The sequence below is a fragment of the Rhinolophus hipposideros genome (assembly GCF_964194185.1).
Source record: "Rhinolophus hipposideros genome assembly, chromosome: 2".
Classification (NCBI taxonomy): Eukaryota; Metazoa; Chordata; class Mammalia; order Chiroptera; family Rhinolophidae; genus Rhinolophus; species Rhinolophus hipposideros.
The window spans coordinates 29,977,284-29,990,975 of record NC_138048.1 but is presented as its reverse complement, the minus strand read 5'-3'; the positions used below and the strand labels follow the sequence as shown (position 1 = coordinate 29,990,975).

The window sequence follows — 13,692 nt, the reverse complement described above, 5'->3', positions numbered from 1 at the left end:
ATAATACAATCATTGCCTCCATTTTTCATATGAGGAAATTGAAGCTCATGGATGTTCACTAACTGTCCAGATGAATTAGCTAGTAAGAGCCGGGCCACTCTTAAAGCCAGGTGCAACTGAATCTCAAACTTGTGCCTGTTTTTAAGACTTAAGGCTAGACTGCCTACTGATTATTTTACACAGCAATTCAGCCTAAATATTCTTGCCCTTACTCTTATACTAAGGCTCCTGGTGAACTGCAACCGTTACTATTCAATGAGGGGTGGGGGCGGTGAAGGCAGAAAAGCAGGATAACAGTTTATCAAGATTCTCCTCCCCTCATCTACTCCCCGTCACATTTAGGAATTCCTTTCTGTATTCTGTGAGAGCTGGTACAATCTTTCTAACTTACATAAATGTTTAATCATAGATCATAAGTTGCTAAAGCATCAATCACAAAACAGAATGCACTCTTGTATTTTTCAGATTAAAGAAGCAAATTGACCAAGAAACCAAATCCCAGGAGAAGAAGGAGCAAGAGAAGGAGAAGAGGGTCACTGCCCTGAAAGCGGAGTTGACCAAACTGAAGTCTTTTGCTTTGATGGTGGTGGACGAACAAAAAAGGCTGACTGCACAGCTTGCCCTTCAAAGACAAAAAATCCGAGACCTAACCACAAGTGAGAAGGAAACACATGCTAAACTAGCTCTTACTGAAGCCAGAGTTCAGGAAGAAGAGCAGAAGGCAACCAGACTAGAGAAAGAACTGCAGACGCAGACCACACAGTTTCACCAGAACCAAGAAACAATTATGGCAAAGCTCACCAATGAGGACAGCCAAAATCGCCAGCTTCGACAAAAGCTGGCAGCACTCAGCAGGCAAATTGATGAGTTAGAAGAGACAAACAGGTCTTTACGAAAGGCAGAAGAGGAGCTCCAAGATATAAAAGAAAAAATCAACAAGGGAGAATATGGAAACTCTGGAATCATGGCAGAGGTGGAGGAGCTCAGGAAACGTGTACTAGAAATGGAAGGGAAGGATGAAGAGCTCATAAAAATGGAGGAGCAGTGCAGAGATCTCAATAAGAGGCTCGAAAAGGAAACATCACAGAGTAAAGACTTTAAACTCGAGGTTGAAAAACTCAATAAAAGGATTATGGCTCTGGAAAAACTAGAAGATGCTTTCAACAAAAGCAAACAAGAATGCTACTCTCTGAAATGCAATTTAGAAAAAGAAAGGGTGACCACAAAGCAGTTGTCTCAAGAACTAGAGAGTTTAAAAGTAAGGATCAAAGAGCTAGAAGCCATTGAAAGTCGGCTGGAAAAGACAGAATTCACCCTAAAAGAGGATTTAACTAAACTGAAAACATTAACTGTGATGCTGGTAGATGAACGGAAAACAATGAGTGAAAAATTAAAGCAAACTGAAGATAAATTACAAGCTGCTGCTTCTCAGCTTCAAATGGAACAAAGTAAAGTGACAACAGTTACTGAGAAGTTAATTGAGGAAACTAAAAGGGCACTGAAGTCCAAAACCGATGTGGAAGAAAAAATGTACAGTGTCACCAAGGAGAGAGATGATCTAAAAAACAAACTGAAAGCAGAAGAAGAGAAAGGAAATGATCTTCTGTCCAAAGTTAATATGTTAAAAAATAGGCTTCAATCACTGGAAGCAATTGAGAAAGATTTCCTAAAAAACAAATTAAATCAAGATTCTAGTAAGTCCACAACAGCATTACACCAAGAAAACAATAAGATTAAAGAGCTCTCTCAAGAAGTGGAAAGACTGAGGCTGAAGTTAAAGGATATGAAAGCCATTGAGGACGACCTCATGAAAACGGAAGATGAGTACGAGTCTCTGGAACGAAGGTACGCTAATGAACGAGACAAAGCTCAGTTTTTATCTGAAGAGCTGGAACACGTTAAAATGGAACTTGCCAAGTACAAGTTAGCAGAAAAGACCGAGTCCAGCCATGAACAATGGCTTTTCAAAAGGCTTCAAGAAGAAGAAGCTAAATCAGGGCACCTCTCAAGGGAAGTGGATGCACTGAAAGAGAAAATTCATGAATACGTGGCTACTGAGGACCTGATATGTCACCTCCAGGGAGACCACTCAGTTCTGCAAAAGAAACTCAATCAACAAGAAAGCAGGAACAGAGATTTAGGAAGAGAGATTGAAAACCTCACTAAAGAATTAGAGCGGTACCGGCATTTTAGTAAGAGCCTCCGTCCTAGTCTCAACGGAAGAAAAATCTCTGACCCTCAAGTATTTTCTAAAGAAGTTCAAACAGAAGCAGTAGACAATGAACCCCCCGACTACAAGAGTCTTATTCCTCTGGAACGAGCAGTCATCAACGGTCAGTTTTATGAGGAGACGGAGGACCAAGACGAGGACCCTAATGAGGAGGAATCCATGCTGTCCTTCAAATGCAACTCATCTACTTCCTGTCCTGTTAACAGGAAGCTATGGATTCCTTGGATGAAATCCAAGGAAGGCCATCCTCAGAATGGAAAAATACAAACTAAACCCAATGGCAACTTTGTGCAGCCTGGAGATCTCGTCCTGAGCCACACTCCTGGGCAGCCACTTCATATAAAGGTGACGCCAGACCATGTCCAAAACACAGCCACTCTTGAAATCACCAGTCCGACCACAGAGAGTCCTCACTCTTACACAAGCACCGCAGTGATCCCAAACTGCGGCACTCCAAAGCAAAGGATAACCATCCTCCAAAATGCCTCCATAACTCCAGTGAAATCCAAAACCTCTACAGAAGGCCTCATGAATTTAGAACAAGGCATGTCCCCAATTACCATGGCAGCCTTTGCCAGAGCACAGACCCCAGAGTCTTGTGGTTCTATAACCCCAGAAAGGACAATGTCACCTATTCAGGTTTTGGCTGTGACTGGTTCAGCTAGCTCTCCTGAGCAGGGACGCTCCCCAGAGCCAATAGAAATCAGTGCCAAGCATGCGATTTTCAGAGTCTCCCCAGACCGGCAGTCATCATGGCAGTTTCAGCGTTCAAACAGTAATAGTTCAAGTGTGATAACTACTGAGGATAATAAAATCCACATTCACTTAGGAAGTCCTTACATGCAAGCTGTAGCCAGCCCCATGAGACCTGCCAGCCCTTCGACACCACCACAGGATAACCGGACTCCAGGCTTAATTAACGGGGCACTAAACAAACCGAGCAATAAAGTCACCAGCAGTATTACTATCACACCAACAGCCACACCTCTTCCGCGACAATCACAAATTACAGTAAGTAATATATATAACTGACCTTCCTCCAGTCTATACTGATATCAGTGCAAGGAATGCAGTCCTTTTTTAATTACCCTTCTCCATTCCCCAAAGACTGACTGAACTTGTACTTTGGGAAGGTTTGTGCATGAACTATTCAGGAGTCTCTGAAACTAACTGTTGCCTGCATTGTCATAGCAAGTGTGCACTTACTGTATATCTTTTCATTTACATACCTGTATGGAAAATATTTAGTCTGCACTTGTATAAATACATCTTTATGTATTTCATTGTCCATAACTCACATTAATTTGACTGCAATTGGCCTTGGTGAAATACTTTAACATTATAAAGCAGTAAATAGTTGTTTTTACCATTGCTTGAATTTTCTTTTGGTCATTTTGTGTTATTTCTGCATGTACAGTAGAATTTTATTTCCTGTTCATAATGTCTATTAATTCTTCCTTAAAAAGAAAACCCATTTACAGGCAACTTCTGATCACATATTAGAGAAGGAAAAAGTGGTTTCAATAAAAATGTATGTCCCTTTGATCTCAAAGTGAATTATCAGATCTCTCATAAGCAAACTTAACTTCGTGCTTGAGATGTATCTCATTATCTCTGGTGCCCGGAACAGAACTTCACACACATTAGGGACTTAGGAACTTAATGTTTACTGAAAATAACAGTAAAATCCAGATTAAATAATTCGCTTTTGTGAGCACATGAGCCGACGGTAAAAATAAAAAGCTTTGAAACATGATAGAAAGCCAGAAAAAGCACATTGGTAAATACAAAACAATCAAGAATTGACTGTATTTTCTACCATCGATGAAAACCCCCATAAAAAAACATGTATGTCCACATCCAAACCTGGAATCAGCCACTATGACATATGGTCTTGAACACTCTTGTTTCAAAGCAAAAATGTCATGTTGGTTCCTTTTTCTTATTTGGTTCCCAAAACAGGTTGGATTACTTAAGGTAGGCGCTTCCTGCCTTGCTTGTGAGTGGGCTGTCTTGAGAAGCTTACAACTTAATCGTGTTTGTTTTTCTTTTAACTTCTCAACAAGCAAACAAAAATCAAAGATAGTTGCAAATACAAGTTGTAGAAAAGGCATCTTTTAAAAAGATGTTAGTTGAGGGAAGTTTCTTCTGTGATTATTGTTATGCCATTTACAAGGTAGGTGAGAAAATTGCAACAAAGGCAGCCTAAAAATTCTACCCAGCTCATGGGACTCTCTGAGCATAATCAATACTTCTATAGCAGAGAATAACAGCTTTCAGAGGAACATTTTCAATTACAAATCTGGTCCCCAAGTCACATTCCCAAAGGACGATTTCAGACACAGCAGCTCATTACCATTTTTCCCTTTCCAACCTCATAACTGTTAATTTAGTGTGGTCAATTTTATTGCCAGCTATTGATTTTAAACACAATTCATGCAGACACCCAGACAAACTGTGAAGATCTTTAGAAGTAAAAGAAATCTTTCACAATTGTCCTTCTTTTCTCTGCAAAATCAATTCCATGATAGCAAAGTGAGCTTTGTTGACAGCAACACTTCCATGGTGATGAACTACGCCCCCAGTGCTGTGGGCTTGCGTCATCATTAACTACATGTGGATGAAAGCTGAGGCTGGTGATGAATGAGGAAGCTTCTGTTTCAACACATTTATCTTGGGAATCGGCAGTGACCCAACTGTATTACAAAATACATGATGGTCTAAATGTCTTTTTAAACTGTTTTTATTTTTAAGTCACCTTGGGCTAGAACTTGAGAAGGAACTGCAAATTTTATTTTATGTATTTCAAGGTAGACACTGATATGCTGCTGCATGAGATGTTTTTCTAGATAATAATCAAGAGAAGGTACATGTAACATTTTGGAAGGTACTGATCAATTGATCATAAAATTATGAACAGAAACTAGAAAGAATTAAAGGACAAAGTCCTCCCAGTGCTTCCCAACCTTTGTCATATAATGGTACAAACAGAAAACATGTTTCCATGGCACTGGGAGAAATGGATGAAGGGGCAGAGACAGCCAGAGACCCCTGTCACCCCAGTTTCCTCTGGGCTGCCCCGTGTGCCGAGGGGAAGAGTCACTCTTGGCACACCTGTAATTAATTAATAGAGTTTGAGACGCTCTGGGCTATTCATTAGTTCATCTATTTTGTAAGGATTCCATTTTCTTTTTTTTTCAAATCTTATGTGAGCCGGAGCAATTCTCTATAATAAAGGTAACACCACAGGTCCTGGACTTCATGATATAATGCACAATTTCTCATTTTATCATCTGTTTCAGATATTAACTATAAATAGGCTTCCCGAGTGATTAACATTATTGGAAATTTACCAAACTTTCAATGAACCAAACCTCTTCTGGAGATTCCTCTACTGGATGATTACTTTGTATAGTAATAAATATCAGCATCAAAACTTAGGAGCACTCTCAGATGAATAACATACATTATTGAAAGTGCTACTAATTAAAGTTCATGGTAAAGACAGCTTCATTTCTAAGAAAAAGCATCTTCTCTTTTCTATAAAATCATACCTAAAATGACATTCTAGATTTTTGGACTTTAATTTCAAAAATATTTTTAAATAGCTGTGCATGTGTGTCTGGGAGGTTACACAACTTTCTTTTTCATTCACATAATCACAGAACCATGAAAACTAGGAAGGAGAGAGGAAGTGACACTGGAAAATCTTCATATGAAATATGTAAGGGTGGAAGATTGTATTCTTGGAGAAAAGAATGCCAAAGAAAGGCTCACAGAAGATAGGTTGTTTTTATATACATCTGAAAAGATAATATCCTCCTTTCATTGGTCAAAGCCCCAGCTTCAGAACCAAGTTTCATTTTACTCATTCGTCTAACTTTTTGAGCTGTGACATCCTATCACAGATTTGAATTTTACCACATCCTTCTTTCCATTTAAAAGCAATGACAAACGTTCCCCTTGAGGATGTACTGCTCTCTGGGGGCACTGACAAAAATATACTAATGTACATTACTTTAAAGGAGAGTCTCTATACTTAATTCAAGATTGGTAACAGAATTCCATAAACTCTACTCAGAACTGTCTCTGCAACGACAATTCACAGTGTGAAAACATTATGTGTGGAGTCTTCATGACACCCAAAGAATAAAATTAGGTTGCACTGTGAGAGGGTCATATAAAAGACATTAAAATTTTTTTGACTTGTAGTCTAAGGATTCTATTATCTTATTAGTTGAAGTATAACTCCACGCAAAAATATGTTTTTAGTAGCTTTGATTCTGAATCTTTACAAAGCCTGTCTCCTTTGTAACTTTTTAGACAGACCTTTAAATTAACATTTTAGTGCCCCTATACCTTGCTTTCTATTAAGTTTTTTTTTCCTTCAAAATGATAATTTTGCTTTGCAATCCTAAGAGAAAAGATAATCAGGCGACAATGCATGCCCAAAACATTAAGATGAGTGTTTCTCAAAGTAAAATCCAAGACACTTGTAGGAGGATCCCATGATCCCACCCAGAGCTATCAAATCAGAATCTCTGAGGACAGGACCCAGGAAGCTGTATTTTTAACAAGCTTCTCTGCTGATTAGTATCCACCCTAAAGTAGGAACTCCATTGTTTCACAAGTTCCTCTACTGATAAACTTTAGTAAATGTGTTCTGACTGGAGTCGCACTACCAGAATAAATTATAACTGTCCCAGGAAGTGTGACTATTCCGCCCTCTAGTGGCTGGCACGACAAACAGAAGGCTTGTTGCCCAGGTTTTCTTTTTACTCAAAAGAAAAGCTCAATAAAAACTACCATTTTATTGGGTGGGAAGGTTCCCAGTTTTAGAACTGTAGCGAAGCATAGATGCCTGAATCTTTAGCTGAGTGGTAGCAGACTGTCTGACACCTCCAAGCTCTGTTTCTTTCTCAGATCCCAGGCCTTCAGTGTAAGCCTACAGCATTTCTTGGGACTGGTCCAGAACACACATTAAAGAGAGCAGTTTGGATGAACCAAAACAAAGGACTCCATTCACCTCAGGCCACAGTGAGGCAAATGTAAGGAAAAGCAAAGAAGATAAGTGGTTCATTAAAGTCTCCAAACCTTGAGCCACCTTACAATTCATTTTCACTTGGATTAAACTTCAATCGATAGACCCTTCTACTCTTCAAGCTCAGAGAAGAAGGGTAAAGCTTTTGTGCAAATATATAAGAGAAGCATCCCCCAATGGCAATGCTGCAGGATAAGGAATCCTTAGGGAGTCCAGCAAGTTAACCGGCCAACACTTCTAAGTACTTTATAATTTGATAATGAATTAACACTGTTCATATGGCAGCACATACAAATCTGTCAACATTCCATCAGGACACCAGGTTTTACACTTAGAATGGTGCCATAAAAATGTACTCCGGCCTTGTAGTCAGCTATCCTAGGGATAATCCTCTTGACCAGTGACCTCATTTTAAAATTTGACTTATTTTTTCACAAAATGATTGGTCAAGAGAAATATTTATCTGATTATTTGAGACAATTTTTTGAAAGCCTGAAATTAGTTTTATTTTAGTGAGTTTCTTTCCCCCATAACCAAATGCTCTTGTGTGAAATTTTTGTTAAGTGTACCTAAAATAGCCTTTTTTTTCCTTTTTCTTTTTTTTTTTTTTTTTTGCCTCAGACTTTTATTTTTTAACGGCTAGTCATCTTTGGATAACTAACAATGTATACAGATCCTAGAGACCTACAAAGGCTGCCTCACTCTGCCACTCCCTAGGCCTCTGGAAAGGTGGAGTGGCTTTACTCACTGACATACCACTCAGGTGTCTCCGTGACACGCAGTATCTTCAAAGCATCCCATGGACACAATTGATCAATCCACTGATCATGACAAACGGAACTGTCTACCTTCTACCTAACACTGGGGATGGCACTACGGAGACAAAAGAGTCACTTTGGGCAAAGGAAGGAGACACAAAACGAGAATATCAGACAATGTTTAATCAGGTGGCAAACTAAATTTCCTACAATAAACTAGAGATTAAGGGGGACTGCAACAGATTAACAAGGCTTCATAGAGCAATCGAGACTTAAGAGTGGACAAGGAAAGACTTAGATAAGTGGAGGGACTTGGGGAAGGAGGCTCTAAGGCAGGCAAACAGAAGATCAGGTTCCAGTTCATGCCTTTTCCAGTCAGCCACGCAGCCCCTGGACAAGTCATTTAATCTTTGTGAAATCATGACAACTGGACTCGGCGATCTTTAAGATCATGTCTAGTTCTCACCTCCAATACTTTCTGAATTCTCTCCAAGTCTTGCCACCCTCCTTTAATTGTTTAAAAAGTCCTTTGGGAAATAAAGTTGGCACATAAATAAACCAATTACTTGCATGAGTTTCTTTCAGAAATTAAGTGTTTCCTTCCTCGTTTACCCACTTGTAGGTATTTTAACACTAGATGGCTTCTAAAGATTTATTTCCTTCTCTAAGATCTATGAATTAATGTCTTCTAATCCTTACCATATCAGCTCTTTGTTCACTAATGCAGTTTTTTAACCTCAGGACTATTAACAGCTTGGGTCCGATGATTCTTTGTTGTGGGGGATGTTTTGGAGCATTCCTGGCTTCCACCTACTAAATGCCAAGTAGCATGCTCCAACTGCGACAAAGAAAACGTCTCCTGACATAGTCAAACATAGTCCCAGGGAGGCGGGGAGAGGGCAACATAGCCCCTGGTTGAGAAGCACTGCATTAAAGAGCCAGTTCCTCCTGTACATTACTTGCTGCGGGAAAAATTTGACAGCTCACTTGCAAACTCTTAGGTCTGGGGTGTAGAGGTCAGAATCTTGAATCTGACAAAACGTAAGCCTCAAAGCGTCTTTCAAAATCTGCACTGAAGAGTTTAGTTGATGAGGATTGTTTCCACTCACTTGACAGACTGGCCCAGAGCATGAGTATTTGAACATTTATATTTGTATTAATACCGTGCCCCTTTGTCTCTTTCAAAGATACCACATTATAAACTAGAGTTTTCAGATGAGCTTTCCATTGTCACATGCCTTTGAGAGAGATAAAGACAAGTCTTGACAACCAACCACCTTTGCTTTCAAGGAGGAAAAAAATGGGTTTCAGGAGGATTCCCAAGAACTTAAGAATTAACTCCCTTTACCGTTCAGTCCTCTCCGAGGAGTTTCAATTCCCTCTGTATTAGCTTATAACCACCAAAGGCATGAATGTCTTCTGTTAGGATACCAGTTTTCTTCATTCCTCAGGAAATCACCTATAAGAATGAGCTGACAAATATTTGTGATGTACCTAATATTACTCATTGCTATGCCAGGCAGCTTGGCATAGTCAGAGGCATTAGGTTGGTGCAAAAGTAAGTGCAGTTTAAAAGGTTAAAAATAATTGCAAAAACCGCAGTTACTTTTGTACCAACCTAACAGAATCTAGGTGGGAGTGGAGGACAACATTAAAAGGTAACAGAGCATAGCACAGTAAAGGCCTTCTATAGACAGCAGGTACTATGGGAGTTTGGAGCGGGTCGCTCTGGGGCAAGGTTCAGGGTTAGAGTTCAGAAACAGATGATATTTGAGCAGCGGCTAGGGGCTGAAGCAGACTGGGAGAGAGGACCAACGGTGACCCCGGGAGGTGCCCACGAGAGCAGAGGTGTGAGGGCCGGCAGGAGAGCAGAACACCAGCATTCCAGGAGCAAGGAGCAGGGCAGCGTGGTTGAAGTTCAGATGGCTGGTGCCGGGGCAAGGCTGCAAGGGCACCGACCGTGAAGGACTTGATGCAGTGCCAGGAAGCATCCTGTGTCCTCAGAGAAGGCTTCTGGGTAGCACGAGACAACGTAATGCAGAGGAGTAAAATAATCCTTCATACAATGCTGCTGCATTTCACAATAGTCCTATAAAGTGGGTATTAACACAATTTTAAACATAAAGAAATTAAGATTCTAAGAGGTAAGGAACATTTCCACAGGTCATTCTGATAGTTGTGACAAAAATGAGGTATGATTATAGGTCTAACTCCATGGTCCTGCTGTCTTTCCATGGCAACATCCCGAGAAGCTGCAGCACTGCAAAGAGGAAGCACAATAAACTGCATTTACGGCTCTGCACTACCTGTGCGGGCAGACAGGTGACCTGCCATTACCTCCCTGCACTCTGCCTCACACGTCTGCCACTTTAGCCAGAGCACTCAGAAGGCCCCTCCATACACGCAGGCTTTCCCTCTCCCTCCTCCCCACGGCTCTACACGCATAGAATTCTCTTCTCTCATGAAGGCACCCACACTGAAAGGTCTGGCTCAAGCCTCACCCCTTCTGAAACCTTCCATGATTGCCACAGCCGAAGGTGACCTGCCTCCCCTTCCCACTCCTCCTGTCTCCCCGAGGCCACTCCTGGGAAACAAGAGACAATGAATGTGAGAGGCCAAGCTCCACACTCGTGGGCAGGCATGGGAAAGACTGACCTGGGGAGGGCGCTGTGCACAGGAGATAGGAGAACCGTGACCAAGGAGAAGCACAAATCCTCATCCTCAGGAGACTCTGCTCAGAGAGCACGAGAGCTGCAGTCACTGTCCCCTCTATTCGAAAGCAAGATTCTATAAACACAGGCACAAGGGTCAGGCGTGAAGAATGAGCTTGGACAGGCTGTCACCACTGCAGAGCAGGAGGTACCTGAGGGGCTGCAGAGGTAGCTGGAGAGCAAAACATCAGAAGTGAGTGAAGATATCCACTGCGGGAGCATCACAATCGTGCAGGTCAAGGCTCCTAAGTCGGCGGCCACCTTACAGTCCTGCTATGGACCCGGCCTCCAGAAAAGGCAACTGGGATCAGGGTCTCGTCACCACCAATTGAGCCTAGAGGTGCTGGGACTTCTGCCTTTGTAGAAGTCTACAAAATTTTCCTAGATGGTATACACTCAAATTTAGGGTTTCCATTTCTCAAGCAACATCATAACTTATTAAAAAAAAAAATACTGATGGTCCCAAAATCACTTAAAAAAGAAAAACAAAAGTATTGTGTATTTTCCCAGATCAGAGAGAAAGGTGTTAGGGTTCAACATTGGCAATCTCCAAATTCTGCTTCCAATTCAGGATTACAATCACTGTAAACCAAGGAAGCATCCCAAATAAAATTGCTGTGTTAGAATAAGCTTTTCAAGTTGGTGTCCAATGTATCTCTCGTAAGACTTAAATACATATAAAAGCCTGCTTCAATGCAGTCACTCCTCAAACGACTCAAAGAAATTCCTCAAGAATGGATTGCTGTCCTTCACTATTAGTGAGTTGGTTGGTTTTTTACCTGCTCTTAAAAAAAGAAAAATAGAGCTATTGCTTTTCTGTTCTTTGCCTTCTAATGGTGTTCTTGCCAAATTCATTGGTATCAGTTTGGAGGCGTCAAAAAAGTACAGTTTTATAGAAAAGAGGAGCTAACTAAGAATTGCAATAGATTCCCCAAGGGTCCATAACATAAGAAACATTTAAACGCCTGACAGTACCTTCAGGGCAACAGGGACAGGGTCAGTGGGTGGGGATCATACTGAGAAGGATGACATCTCTCATAGCGACAGACATAAGCAGCACAATATTTTTTACATAAAACGTTTTTTCTGATTATAAGAATAATACATATTTGTCACAAAACTTTTGGAGAAGATAAACGCTGCCGGGACTGCTGATTTCAGCTTCTAAAAAGGGTAATGAGAGGACTAGGGAGAACAATGGACAATTATTACTATTTTTTTTTTTTTTGGCCAACCTATCAACGATGGCCCTCGTCCAGGTTTTCTCAGACTGCCAATGAGGAAGGAAATGTGCTTTCAGGGGGCCATCCTGTCCTTACTGAACACCCCTGGGGCCAAGGAGTGGCAGACATCCCCCCCTCCACAGTGTGCACATTTATGAAATGTGTCAGGTCTGCCCAGACACAATGGCCCCGGGGCCAAGCCTGGTCACTGGAGGAGAGGGGCAGGATTTCCTCTGCCCCAGCTGGCCGGTCAGTACTTGGATAATGGTTCACTGTGCATTGTTCATGTCCTGGAAAGAAACGCCTCCTTAGGGGGCTGCTGTCAGGACTAATTACACTCTTATCAGTTAGTACGATCAATGGCTTTGTGTAGGGGATGTGGGCATGGGATAGAGCCCAACAAAGCTCAGCTCTCAGGTTCTGGCCGAGGGATGGAGAGGTACCCATGGTGGGAAAAGACAAGAGTGGTTGGTAAGGAGGAATTACATTTTCTCCCTGGGCTGTCTCAGCCACCACAATATCAACAATTTCTTTCTGATGATTCTCAAAGCAACATCTCCAAATTTTCATTGGAAATTTTCTACAGTTTCACACGGAAAGTCCAACCACAGTCAAACTAAGCATGTGCCCAGACTACAGTGCACTGTGGCTCCTTCTCTGCCCTCCTCCTTCTATTTGTGCTCCTATGCCCCAAGTCGAGCCCTCAGGAGATGGGTAGGTAATCTACTATACTGGGCCCCTCACCTCTCTAAGCCAACCTTCACCAGTGTTGTTAGTGGTCTTCCCTGTCCTCATCACAGCAATTCTCCAGCCCCCCCAAACAGCACTTCCATGACCGAGCGCCCAAAGTCCAAACCTCCTCCCAGGCCTCCACCTCTCCTCCTCTCCCTCTGCCACTGCTCATCCCCTGCACACTCCCCAGCACATGGCACTGACCATCGTCGCAAATACCATTGGGCTTCCTTACCCTTACCTCCGCTTCTGCTGTCCCTTGGGCTGGAAAGCTCTTCTCTTTGTTGCTCTACTGAAATCCTCCTGCTACCACAAGTGCCACTTCCTCTGGAAAACCTTCCTTATTTTTCACAATCTTCCTCTGAGTTTCCAAAACGCTTTTCTTTGTACCTCTATTATGGTACTTCATTTTGCGTCTTGTTAGAATCATTTGTTGCCCCTCAGGTACTACAATCTCTTGAGAGCAAGAATCAGCTTTCATTTATTTCCGAAACTCTTTATCAATATTTCCCTAAATGCAGTCAGTGATCACCTTTAACAGAATCACCTGGACTCCGCAGATTTCCTTCCCCCCACACACGTTAAATCCAGGGCAAGGAATCTGCATCTTAACAAGCTCCTGTGGTCACTATTGGGCACGTAACGTTTCAGAAGCACCGTCCTACATTACTCAGGGCTTACGTACTGCTGGTACGATGCTCCACAAAGGTTAGCAGGGCCAACAACACGCCGGGGGCCACAGTGGATAGACTTTGTGCTTTTCATAGAATCACAGAATGTCAGGGCCCAAAGACTTTATAGGAGGTATGACTGCTTCATTATGCAAACAATTAAAATAAAGGAAAAGACAGTTCAAAAATAACGTGCCTTCAGGTGAACTCTAAAACAGAAAGACTCACAATGACCAGATCAAGTAGACTGAGGAGGGAAAAGGATGTGTGAAGTGATCCTTTTCAGGGCCAGAGGTGGTTAGAAACACAGCTCGGGAATCTGCCAG

General features: G+C 41.8%; 2 protein-coding genes across 4 annotated transcripts in view; one reads left to right on the top strand and one right to left on the bottom strand.

Annotated features, from left to right (window-relative positions):
- CMSS1 (cms1 ribosomal small subunit homolog) overlaps positions 1-13,692 on the bottom strand; it is a 339,619-nt gene that overhangs the window by 309,871 nt on the left and 16,056 nt on the right. The window lies entirely within an intron of this gene.
- The window catches only part of FILIP1L (filamin A interacting protein 1 like), a 264,654-nt gene that overhangs the window by 242,894 nt on the left and 8,068 nt on the right, over positions 1-13,692 (top strand). The window contains exon 5 of the mRNA XM_081076462.1: positions 466-3,241. Coding sequence (XP_080932588.1) covers positions 466-3,241 — 2,776 coding nt within the window. The remainder of the gene's footprint in view (positions 1-465; positions 3,242-13,692) is intronic.